The sequence below is a fragment of the Cinclus cinclus genome, chromosome 1 (genome assembly GCF_963662255.1).
Source record: "Cinclus cinclus chromosome 1, bCinCin1.1, whole genome shotgun sequence".
In the NCBI taxonomy this organism is placed as follows: Eukaryota; Metazoa; Chordata; class Aves; order Passeriformes; family Cinclidae; genus Cinclus; species Cinclus cinclus.
Window position 1 is genome coordinate 147,626,526 of NC_085046.1, and position 13,060 is coordinate 147,639,585.

Consider the following 13,060-nt stretch of genomic DNA (forward strand, 5'->3'; position numbering starts at 1 on the left):
ACTCAGCCCTTCACAGCCTGGACTGCTCAAGGCAACTTCTCTGCCAGAGAACAAAAAAATTCATTTTCTGCCACAAATTTTATTTTTTTTAATTATTTTGTTTTTTCTGTTTTTTGATCAGGCAGGAATGAGGGAAAAAGCCTTGCCCAGCTCCTCTGCAATACATTAAACAGTCATAATGGGGGAAATCCTGTTAAAATACCTGGTAGGCTGCAGAACTTAATGATGGCAGGAGAAAACATCAATGAAGGCAGTTCTCCAGAAGTTTTACATTATTAATAGTTTTATTTTTTGAGATCTCACACATTTTATTTTCTCTCATGAAGTTTAGAGAGATGAAGATGCTACATCCTCTACAGTTTTCTTTGGTCAATCCCTACTGTCAAACATCCTGAGCAGCCTTGTACTATAAAAAGAATAATTGTCTTTCTATTCTGTCCAGAAATTTTCCTAATTTCAACAATCCACATTGAGTATCTCCATGGTAACAGCGTATGACCAACACTTTTTCCATAGTAACTGCAAAAACACAGCTTGCCTTTCCAACATCCCAGTCACTGCTGTCACAACAGAGCAAAATCTCTTCCCAGCATTTCCTCTCCCCTCTCAAATGTTAAGTAAAGTGTCAATTTAACTTCATTAGGCACCTTCCCAGCACACTGCACAGAAGAATCCCACAAAATTTATTTGAATGAGGGAAAATGCATTCAGGGAGTTAAACCCATAGATTCACAATGTGGTAAGTGAGCACAGAAGGGAGAGGTTGCATGGGACAGCTCCTGTCCTGTGTCATGTTGTGCAAGGACCTCTGACCTGATCCAGGGGATAAAAATGGATCCACTTTTCAACAGGCACATCACAGCCAGTCAGGTCTCAAACTGCACAGCAAGGAAACACTTAAAAACTGTTCCACTGACAGCAGGACACCAGTGAGTTTTGCATTCTGAGGAAGAGTCCAGGGAATTCAATGTCACACGAGATGGAAACATTGGAAGGTTTTAGGCTGAAGTGTTGCTTCTTTTCAGGAGAATTTCACACAATCCAACAGCAGTGCAGACCTGCTTCCTGCAGCTTCCCGAACAGCAGCACAGGGACCCCAAGAGGGGCAGCAGGAGGAGGAATCCCAGAATCTTTAGGTTAGAAAAGGCCTCAGAGATTATCGAGTCCAACCTATGACTAGACATCACCAGGTCAACCAGACCAGAGCCCTGAGTGCCATGTCCAGCCTTTCCTGAAACACCTCCAGGGATGGAGACTCCACCACCACCCTGGGCAGCCCATTCCAGGGAGGGCAGGAGGGGCTGCTGGCCTCGAGCAGGATCCCCTCCTGCAGCCCAGGGAGGTTTCTGGGGGAATTCTGCCCCTCTGCTCTGCAGAGATCCTCAACGGAGTGTTTTATCCAGCTCTGGGGCTCCCAACATCAACAGGACGTGGAGCTGCTGGACCAGTTCTTGGCTTGGAGCAACCTGGGGCAGTGGAAGGTGTCCCTGCCCATGACAGGGAGGTGGAATGAGATGAGCTTTTAGGTGCCTTCTAATCCAAACCCTTCTATGATGCTATGTCATAGAATCACACAGTTTTTGGGAAGTACACTGCTTGATCGTAACATATAAAAACTAAACGCCACCTCAACCCATTTGCTTATTTTGTCAATTCTTGCCTGATTGAAATTTCAAAACAAAAACCTCTTGATAGGCAATATCTCATAAGAACACTGCAACACTGCAACGCCTTTAGAGTACTTTAAACATGCAGAAAAATAGAAAAACATAAACACAAAAAACCACCTTGGGACAACAAAAGCCTCTGCTTGCTGAACTTGAATGTTTTTGGCTTTTTTTTCTCCCAGAAAAGGAGAACTGTATTCTCATGAAGTGTGCAGAATTCTAGAAACTTGCTGTGTGCAGCAACAAAGAACAGAATAACACCAGAATACACAGGGTTTGAGGCAATATAATCCACCCTTCACACTTCAGGTGGGCACTGACAGGCAGCTCCTTCACTCTCTCAAAAACATGCTCAGGACCATCACAGGAGGGACCCCAGGCAGCAGCACTGCAGGCAAAGCTCCTGGGAATGCAGCAGCTCTCTGGCTCCAATGAGCAGGGCAAAGCCAACGTGTACCAGACTTGAGCTCTTCTTTGAAACCCCATTACCTTTGAAGACAATAATTAACAACAACAAATGCACTGAAAGTAAGGATTTATGTCCTGAGGTTGTTGGAACTGAACTAAAATTGGAAGATAAATTTACAATAAGGGTGAATACAATCAAAGAGAACAAATGAAGTGTAAAGAAGTTCATAATGAACACTAGAGATTATGTATGCAGATTACTTTAGATGCTGAAGTAAAGTGCCTCAGCAAAGGAACAGCATTACAGGATGGCAGGTTTATTGGCTTTATATGTGCCAATAATCAATTTATTGTTATTTGCCTCATGTCTGTCTTAGCTATTTACACTGTAAAGATTTGGAGTCGAAAAAACAGCTCTCTGTGTATTTGTGTAGTGGCTGGTACAACTGGTACAGGCTGGTAAGTACTGTGGCACTTACATACTGCTAAAAAAAATCCCACCCTGTATTAGTCAAATCATGACACAAGATGATTTATCTGGTTTAAAGTGCTGTGGGAAGAGAAAAGGGCACCTTATCTTCCACAAGTACTAAAGCTGGAATTCAAGAAGAATTCTGTAGTTCTCAAAAAAATTAAAAATATATTTTAAAGTTACACAGTGATGAATTTATGGAGGACACAGAAGTATCTGTACTTTAAAAAAAATAGAACAAAAGGAAAAAAACTAATTTATTCATTTTGTCATGTCATTTACTCGTGTCAACCAAACTGACATCTTCAAACAGCAGATGTGAAAAATACTTCATAGAAATGAAGTCACTTCAAAAGAATACTCGGAATGATTAAATGTATTAAAGGCTACCAAGCAGGGTAACACAAAAATGACAATACTGAAACATCTCTGAGGATCTCATGACCATCATTAGTGATACCATTATCCTAACAGAGTCCTCCAGGCTATTTAGTTACTTGGAAGAACTGTCAAGAGACCATTTAAATTCCAAACCAACCAACCTAACAAACAAAACAAAACAAAAAAACTTTGTCTGTACACTATGTAAGTGCAGGGACATTTTGAAGTAAATAAAATCTGTCCATTAAAGCAGAAAAACAACAAAGGGAGTGTGAAAAATACACTGGTCTTGCATACCAATGTTAAAAACTGTTCAAGATTAGTGTTTCTAGAAATATGCTATTATTTCTCTGCAACCTTTCTCCCCTAGAGTGATGGCATAAGTTTTAGCTTTCATATTTTTCAGATTCTGTACTGCATTAGTATATAACTCTGAACTTCATATAAAGTGTAGGCAAGCTCTCCTCACAGCTCAGTCAGACAGAACAATCCTTTTCCAGCCTGAGAACCAAGGACACCATTGCAGCTTCAGGCCCAAAAAGTGCAAACATGAGGAGAGCAGTCTGGGAGGATGGGAGTTCATAACCTGAAGCTGTAATTGGACAATTAACCCCAATATGTAAATGGACCAAAAGTTATAAAAGTGTGAAAACTTGTGACCCATTGTCCATCTTGGGTGGAGCCTTGACCAGGCTCTTGTGCTGCCCCAGGTGTATCTTTTGAAGCCTTTTAATAAATACCTGCTTTATTCCTTTAACACTGCCTAGTCTCTCTTCCAGGTAGCCTCTCCAGGCATCAAGAGAAGGGAAGGAGAGACTTAAGGCACAAATTTGCTTCTTTCTCAACATGCAATTAATTAGTTCCTTTGATGAGTTTATGATTTTAAGTATTCTCACACTTGTCTTTAGGTTCCCTGTACAGGGAATAAATGAACATTAACATTCTACATAATGAAGTGATCATTTTAAATTAATTCATTAACTTTGCAAAACACTGTCCCCACGTAACAGGAGCTTTTTCAAAAGCCTCAAACAAGTCCCCATGTACAATCCAGAAAGAGAAGTTATTGTTCTTATCCCATTTAGTGCCAGGCAAATGCTGAATTTCAGAAATTGCAGTATAATAGCTGGAAAGGGGAATTCATTATGCTCATAATTTGAATATCCTGTTGATCTTTTAAGTAACCTTAACAGGTGACAGAGATCTCACTGCTTCAGCTTCTTGCAACTGGGTGTACCAAGCAGACTGAGCACTTGCCCCTGCCTCACCCAGTCTCACGACCTCAGAAATCAAATTAAATGCCCATGCTGACCTCCCCAGCCAGAGAAGGAACCCTGAACCATCCAGCTGAGGGACAAGAGATCCAAAATTTCATTAAGATTTGTAGCAAACATCAATCTCCCTGCATGGATCTCCCAAATCTTGGTCAACTGGCTTTAAGACATGGAATCACAGAATTGTTAAGGTTGGAAAAAACCTCCCAGATCATCACTGTCCAACTCTCAGCCCAGCACCACCATCATGTTCACCACTAAACCATGTTCCCAAGTGCCACATCCATACATTTTTTTTTAATGCTTTCAGTGCTGGTGATTCCACCACCAACCTGGGCAGCCTGTTCCAATGTTTTCCAACCGTGTCAGTGAAGGAATGTTTCCTAACTTCCAATCTGAACATCCCCTGGTGCAACTTAAACCTATTTCCTCTCATCTTGTCTTTTGGTACCTGGGAGAAAAGACCAAGACCCAAGAAGATGTCAAAATTCAGCATAAATAAATGGGTGGAAAGAATCCTAAACTTCTACATGCAGTAAGAGGCTCTTAACATATCATTTCTGTTGAGAATCAAAATCATGGAGTTTTTTTTATTCATGAATCTCCCAAATCAATGTCAATGTTCAGCAACAGTCAAGAAAGCAAATGATAAATTTGCATTACCCTATGACTGTAAGGAATGAAATATAAAACAAAATAACCATGACCATTAGGTCATTACATGAACATATAGATGACCTTTCAAATAGTGTGTACAGCCTCCCTCAGACAGAACTGAGGTCAAAAGGGACAAGGCTGACATGTGGAACAGGTCCCATAACAGGGACAACTAAGCCCTCTCGACAGTTAGAAATCCCCAGTCTGCTGTGACAATACCCTGGGAAAATGCATCAAATCCCTGCAGGAACTGTGTTTAGAAGATGTGCTGATACCTCTCTCATGCAATAAAAAACCTGGGAACACAAGGACACCAGTAAGTGCAGAGCTGCTAAAAAGTAATTTAGCCGTGACACTTCTTGCCACAGCATGTTGTGAAGTGCTGACAGGAAGAATGAAACATTTTAGGAAGAAGAAACCCACTAAGGATGAGTAAAATTACCTAGAACAAGAGAAACCATATTCTGGAAGCTCCTGGAAGCCCCTAAGCTAACAACAGTCAGAGGCCAAAAGCCTAGAGGAAAATGGAAGTACAAGCACAATTTTTCCTGTATTGTCCCACTGGAATCTGCTCTTAGGCACTGGCACAGTCAGGACATTGGCTGGATGGACACTGATGTCTGATCCTGTACAGACACTCATGGTTTTGCTTCCTTTAATCTGGAAAAACACCCATCATTTTTCTCTGTGAGACACCATCAACACACATCAGCAATTCAGATTGATAACTTAGGTTTACTTTCCAACTGGATAAATATGTGTAATCAGAAACATCAGTAATTTGTCCCTTCTGAACCATGTCCTGATTACAAACAGCAAAAAAGGAAACAATTCCAGCAGCAAATTAAAAGACTTGAAAGTAAAAATGGCTCTATTAAAGACATTACTTTTAAGAGACAAAAGTATTTTGATCACCCTTGTAAATGTGGTTGGTCTCCAAAAGAAAGGTACCACAGCTACCCTATGATTAGAAGTCATGCTATAGTTGCTGCTGGCTTTTCTAGCCCTTCACTGCTCTTCCCATCAGGTTCTTACCTCCTCTTAGGAAAGTTTAGCATTTGTAAAGTTAAAAGCAATACATAAAAAATAAAGTAGCAACTAAATTGTCGATATACTTAGCATCCCCAATAATACTTTCAAAGGACACAGAGTACACAGCACCTAGAGATACCAAAGTTCCAACAAAGCAGTAATGGATCTTACTCCTTTATCATCACCAAATGAGGAAAGGTGGAATTCCTTCAGCTACACAACGTTTCAGAGAAGCAGGATATAACAGCAGGGTAAAAATGATGTTCAAAGACTTTGTTCATCTGTGGTCCCGTAAGAGCTGGATACAGAGGCCAAAATCCAAATCCCAAATCCCACAGCTGTTCAGTGTCCATACCAAGAAGTATGTTATCTTCACCTCCTACAGAATACTTTGGGTTTATGTTATTTCATCAGAAAAGCTCCTAGACAAGTGCAGCTTCAGAGCTTTTTTGGACACTGGTCAAATGAAGGAAATCTCATATATATGTGTGTGTATGTATCTATATAGCTACTATGAAATTCCAATTGCTATCAAGGGGCATTTCTCAGTGTCTCAATTCCCTGGCACTCAGTTCTCACAATGGCAGGGCGTGCTCTTCCTTCACCGTCAGCATTTTCAACAAGCTCTGAATTGAACTTTAGTGTAGCAACACTGTAGGGTTTGTGCATTTAAGTCCTAAAATATTTTAAAATATCTCTAGATTTTACATTAGGAAGGTTTTCAAAGCAAAATCTTTCAATCATCACTAACAATTCCTGTAATTTTTGTCTAAACGCATTTGCAAGGTAACTCACAGAAATCATTCCTATTCAACCTGAATAAGCTCTGCACGTAATTTTGTTCTATTTTTCTGTACTGAAAGATTAGTTATAATGGTAATGCATACTCGCATCCCAGTGGATCCTGGGAAAAAATACAAATAACAGAGAGTTTTTAATACAGGAATATCTCGCTTTGTCAAGGTAATTTAATCAGTGTAAACATATCAGACAAATTAAAAAAATACAGAGTAGAGTAATTACTCCGGAAAGACCGTGTGTTTATTATAAAAAGGAAATAATTATTACAAATATCTGATACTTGTAATTCCAAATAATTCTAATAGAAGCCAGCACTGTGGCTTCCTTTCATTCAAAGTAAGTTTAAACACATGGCACTTTCTCTGCAGTACAAATATTATTATGCCTTAAATTTCAGTCTGTCACTTTAGGCAAAATTGCACTCTGCAATCATTCAGAATTCTGCCATCCTGGATAATTAAATAATCAACTCAAAGCCATTTTTTTTTAAACCCCACTAATGTTTGTGGATTGTTTTTCTTTACCTTCATAAGGTAAGGATAAAAAGAGATACCTCAAAAACACTGTCACAGAATATTTTAAAAGACAGCAGGGTGGGGTCTCATGATGGGGAGGTTGGGCCAGACTCCCATGCCCACAGCTGTCTCAAAAAATCACCCTTCAATCTGCAGAGCTCAGCCAAGGGCTTTCTTGGCTTTACAAGACACAAATATTCCAGCATGCAGCGACATCACAAATCAGTTTAACACAAATGGAACAGCAACTAAACTGCTCCCAGCAGCACATACAAGCCTCCTAAGCAAGGAGAAATGAAAAACTCACCATCACTGAGATCCTGCAGAAGGTTTTCTTGGCAAGAAAAGTCCAGCTTCACTTTAATGTTTACGATAAGTGTTGCAATCTTTCCAGGTTTTAGAGGAAACTGGCAGAGGGTGTCTTCTAGATTCCAACTCAAGAAATCTCCATACAGCTTCTCTGTATCAAAATAAGTAAATATTTCATAAGCATAAGCCCGCATTAAGGAAGTTTCAGTTCTGAACTGCTGTAGAGAGTACTAACCAATTTCTCATGTCCTGTTTAAAATCTAAAATATTCAGAATTAAGGTACTAAAACTAATGCAACACTAGAAAGATAGAGAAGTTACTGACCTAGAATCAAACAGATCACAAAGCTCAAACTATTAATTTAAATGAAGAAGATCATTACCAGGGAAAAAAAAAATGCACAACAGGCAGCATTAAATATAAACTTTAAATATAGCCTGCAGGGGTTCTAAATGTTGATGTAGTTTTGAATCCTACACATCTCAACTCAGGAGGTGTCAAATGAATGAAGAGCACTTTTCATCAAAATACACCAAACTTAATCAGTTTAAATTCTGAAACAGTTGCAGCATCATTCTTCAGTTATTTATTGAGCAATACAGAAGTCTAATAAGACTATTGGCTTTCATCTTTATTTCTAAAATCCTTTCTTAGAGCTGAGAGGCAGCTTTTCACAAGACCCAAGCATTAAGGATGCCAGACAGGATTAGTCCTTGACAAAATATTTTTTTTTAATAAATTATTTGTAATTGGTCCATTTGAGATAGGGGTTCTGTAATTACTGAGTTCTCCCTCATAAGTCTGACATGCCCAAAAAGCATACAAGGAGAAAAATCCAGAATTTACTGTTCATGTACACTGGGTCTTCAGTTTTGGCCAGGGTCAACCCACCCCATCCATAAATTCATTCATGTATGCCAGACCAGACAATGCTAAATACTGTAAGAAATTCTACTGATACATAAAATAAGCATGATGGTTTCACTGGGAGATTCCTAGAGGTATGTTTAATGATTTATTATAGCAGTGCATGTTATCTGTATATTGGAGAATTCTTCCAAAACCTCATATAAACACTATCTGAGCACAGCAGGAACCACTGGAAGTCACAGAGTTCATCTCTACATCCTCCCAGGCTACTTGATAAGAGTAAGGTAATTAAAATCTGCTGTGATTTCAGAACCTTTCCAAAACCACCATCTAAGATCCACATGTGAGGGAACAGGGTGGGCAGATTGTCTCAGCTACAACAACCTGCAATTAGGGATCTTTCAGAAACAGCAATCAGAATTCCAGATTATGCCCAAATCATGCTGACTTGCAAAGAAACCTTTGGCTTCCCTTTTTAGGGAAGAAGAAAACATAGAGAATATTTTGCTATTAACTTCTACCTAAACAACAAAAGCTTTGCCTGAAAGATACTCTTCTCACAGACCAACAAGTTGTCTTGCATCTTTCCCCATCGAATCAATAGTACAGATTTCTTCACAAAAACAAAGAAAAGGTAAAAATAAAAAATCCTCCCAAAAACTGTTTCTTTAAACTCATCTCCACCTCACCTAATGATTTAGAGGGAACCATATCACCATTCTGATAATTTTCTTCTACTTTCAAGAAAAAAAGTAAGTTGGTAAGTATGGCAATCTCTATCCCCTTTTCCTGTTAAGTAAAAATCCAATACACTTTAGGAGTGTTTTCCCTCAGTGTAAACAAAGAAGGATGTATCCCAAGCAGTGGAGCAGCAAATTCTTTCCAAAATGTGTTTTCATTAAGAGATTTATTTGAAGACATTACAAGTGAAAAGACTTTTGAAGTGAGAACAGCCCTTGCAGATACTTTCTAATTAACACCAGTAATTACAACACAAGATCTAAATGCTTTAGGAGAAAGCTAAGCTGTAGATGTAGAGAAACAGCTAATTTATATTTATCTGACACTTGGTTATAGTTTAACAATGTTGACCTTGCTCAGTAATCAGTATTACAGTGAATTATACTCTGGCTTCAGACCTTTCAGTTCAGTAAAAGGCTAAACTGGGGCAAGCCTGCATTCAGCTCTTTCTCAAGTCCAAAATCTGTGTTTCGCAAACATCTTAAGCTACAAGCAACTGTTATCAGGAATTGTAGGTCGCAACCTGTTTCATTTTACTGAATCCTAACAAATATAAAGTAAAAGCTTATCCAGAAACTAACTTTGGGTCATCCTAGGCCAATCTAACTTTTAAAAGATTTTAAGGTCTGCCAAAGAAATAATACACTGACATTTTGCATAGACAGAAAAGTTTTCTGAGAACACAAGAACCTCATTTCTTTTCCATCTTAAATCCCCTGGTAAATCTGGCTTTTTTGCTACAGTTTATTTTATAAACTCCAAATAACTATCAGTTCTAAATGCAGGGGCATTGGCATTCATACATTTTAAATTCTCCTAGACCTGCTAGATACAAAAGAACCTGCAGGACTTGTTATGTTCTTTCCAACGTGGTAACGCTTTTAGGAAGGAAAGAAGTCATTGCACAGAAGTAAGTACTTTCAGGGAGAGTAAGGATATGTAAGTAACAACTCTGCAGACACCACAGATCACTGGAGAAGAGGCAGGAGATGCTGCAGGTGCCAGAGCTGAGATTCCTCTGCAGCCCATGGGAGCAGGGGGAAGGTCTCCTCTCCCTGAACAGCAGCATGAGGTGTGGTGGACTGACTGCAACCCCCATGCCCACCTCCCTGTGCCACTGTGGGGCAGGATGGAAATCCTGGGAAAGAGGGAGCGGTGAGGGGAAGTGTTTTTAAGATATATTTTACTTCTTATTTACTCCTGTCCAATTTTGTTAGCAATAAAATCAATTACTATCCCCAAGGTGAGTCTGTTTTACCTGTGACAGTAATTAGTGAGTGATCTCTCCTGCTCCTTAACTCATGAGACTTTCATTATATTTTCTTTTTTGGCTATTTGTGGAGGGGAGTGACAGAGCAGCTTTGACAGGTATCTGGCATCCAGCCAGGGTCAACCCACCAAAATAACCCAACTCCAATTTGAAAGAATTTACAAAGATTTCTTTAGGAAAAAAAAGGTAAACAGATCTAGTCCTAGATATTCACAGTTTTTCCTGAACCTCAGAGTAGATTTTTCATTTGTGGCCTGGCAGATGTGTTCAAAGGCCATGGGAAGAATACAGCTGGAACAGGTGAATCTGTTTCTCTGCATTTAAATTCCTGAGGTCAGTCACTTCTAGGAAACATGAGTGAGGATTTTGCTTCATCCAGGTTGATTCCATGTCTGTAGCTGGGCTCACCACTTGTGCTAAGATTGCCTAGTGGGCTCTTCTGAAGTCTCAGGTTTAAAACACCAGGGTTATATTTGCCTCTGAGTGGACCAAATAGTTGGTTTAATCAAAGCCATCAGACTGCACTCCCTTATCTGAGACACAACAAGCCTCTAACAGGAGCTGACTGGAGCCAAAGGGAAGTCATCCAGCTCAGCTGCACAGGTCATCTTTCCAAAAAAAGGATTACACTGCTGACCTGGTGAGGGACAGTGTAAGGTGACACAGAGCTGACCCTAACAGTGGGACATGTGATGTCCAACCTACAGATGCCCCAGCCTGGCTCAGGGGTGCAGTGAGACACTAAAAGCCATGACAGACGTGTCTATTGTGGCAGCATGACAAGTTCCTCTTGCTGATCTGCCTCAGGATCTGTTCCATAACACACAGCTGTTGAAGGACTCAAAACCCTGAGATGTCCTTTATGAACTGCACAGGGGGAGCTGCAGGTTCTTATCTGAGGGCCAGACTGGAAAACCCAAAGAGCTGCACCTGATAGTGACAGAAGAGAAGGGAAGGCAAGTGTCAAAGTCTTACCTCCAGAGGTTCTTATTAACATGACAGCACTCAAAACAATGGCAGAGAAGTTGGCTTCCTCAAGGACAGTGACTGGCTATTAAACCAACAACAGTGAAAAAGAGGATGTTTGCCATTTACAGTACTCATCTTTGTACTAAAAGCTCCAGAAACAGAAAGTAGGGAAATGGGTCAGGCAGGCAGCAGCTACAAGAGATTCACAAGCAACTGCCAAGACAAAAACAACCAAAGGAAATCAGGTGTAACAAAGGTTGACTGAAAGCTCTTTACATTTGGCTGGAAGTGGCCAACAGCTTCTCCTGGGGTCCTGAGCTGGCTGGCAAGCTGTGGTCAGGCAAATGAAGGTGAGTACCAGCTTACAAGGAGACCTTGAGCAGTTTGGACAGACACATTTCAGTGAAGAGGAGTACAAAACAGCCAAGAGACAACTTATGAATTCACTATGGACACCTGCACATGCTCTCAACTTGATGTGTAACACCATGAGTTTGTGTTGCTGTTAGAGATGGTTTAATGTTGTATCCCCATGAGTTCCATGCATGTATTCACTGAGCAGTGGAGCTGCTGACATTACTTTAGCTCCCTGCTGACCACCAGAATCCCATCTCACTGTACTGTCAGCCCAGCCTCATGCATTTGTATCAATTCATGGTCATAACTAAAATAGAAGAGAGCCCATGAAAAAAGGCAAAGATCCATCCCCAAAACAAGAAAGACCTATTTGAAAAAGTCCAGAGGAGGCCGCTAAGTTGATCACAGCACCTCTGCTATGAAGACTGAGAGAGCTGGGGTTGCTCATCCTGGGGAACAGAATGCTCTGGGTGGATCTTAGAGCCCTGTCCAGTGCCCAAAGGAGCTGCAAGAGAGCTCGAGAGGGACTTTGGACAGGACATGTAGTGACAGAACAAGAGGGAATGGCTTCAAACTGACAGAGGACAGGTTTAGCTTAAGTATTGGGAAGAAATTCTTTACTGTGAGGGTGGTGAGGCCCTGGCACAGACTGCCCAGAGAAGCTATGACTGTCCCATTCCGGGAAGTGTTCAAGGCCAGGCTGGATGGGGCTCTGAGAAATCTGGAATAGTGGAAGGTGCCCATGGCAGGAGAACTGGAATTCCAAGGTCTTTAAGGTCCCTTCCCACCCAAACCATTCAGTGACTGATTCTGTGATACTCTGCAACATCTCCATGCAATCACACTTGAAATAACGTAATTATTGCATGCTTAACACAGACGATTAGTTCTTCTGCCATGGACATCCTTTTCCAGTGCTTTACATTGTTTCCACAAAGTCATTTAAAAAGTCACATTTAAGTGTTTTTTTTTTCCTCCAATACAACAGCTCCTCTCCAGCACACAGTTCCAAATACAGGGGTGCGTTTCAATTCTGTGAGACAATACAAGAAACTGAACATTCTCCTTGACAGGACCCTGGATCACCTTAAGTTCTGCTTTCTAAAGAAGATTAAGATGATTTCCAGAGGTCCCTGCCCACACAGACATTTCTGATTGCATGATTTCAATGGCAGAGTTCTCACACTGTCAGAATTAGTAGCATTTGGTGCCTCTCAAACTCACTCTTACTTCTGTTTTTCTGAGATAGGGATTTAAGTTGCTTGTTTTGAGTATGCATGCTTATAGCTCACTCATCAGTTGTTTTCTTTTTTCTGATAGATAATTATCATGCCTA

At 40.4% G+C, this 13,060-nt stretch overlaps 1 protein-coding gene across 1 annotated transcript in view; it reads right to left on the reverse strand.

Moving 5' to 3' along the window:
• Window positions 1-13,060, reverse strand: part of TRAPPC9 (trafficking protein particle complex subunit 9) — a 435,473-nt gene that overhangs the window by 360,050 nt on the left and 62,363 nt on the right. Inside the window, exon 17 of the mRNA XM_062491886.1 lies at window positions 7,515-7,667. Within this exon, the coding sequence (XP_062347870.1) occupies window positions 7,515-7,667 (153 nt within the window). The remainder of the gene's footprint in view (window positions 1-7,514; window positions 7,668-13,060) is intronic.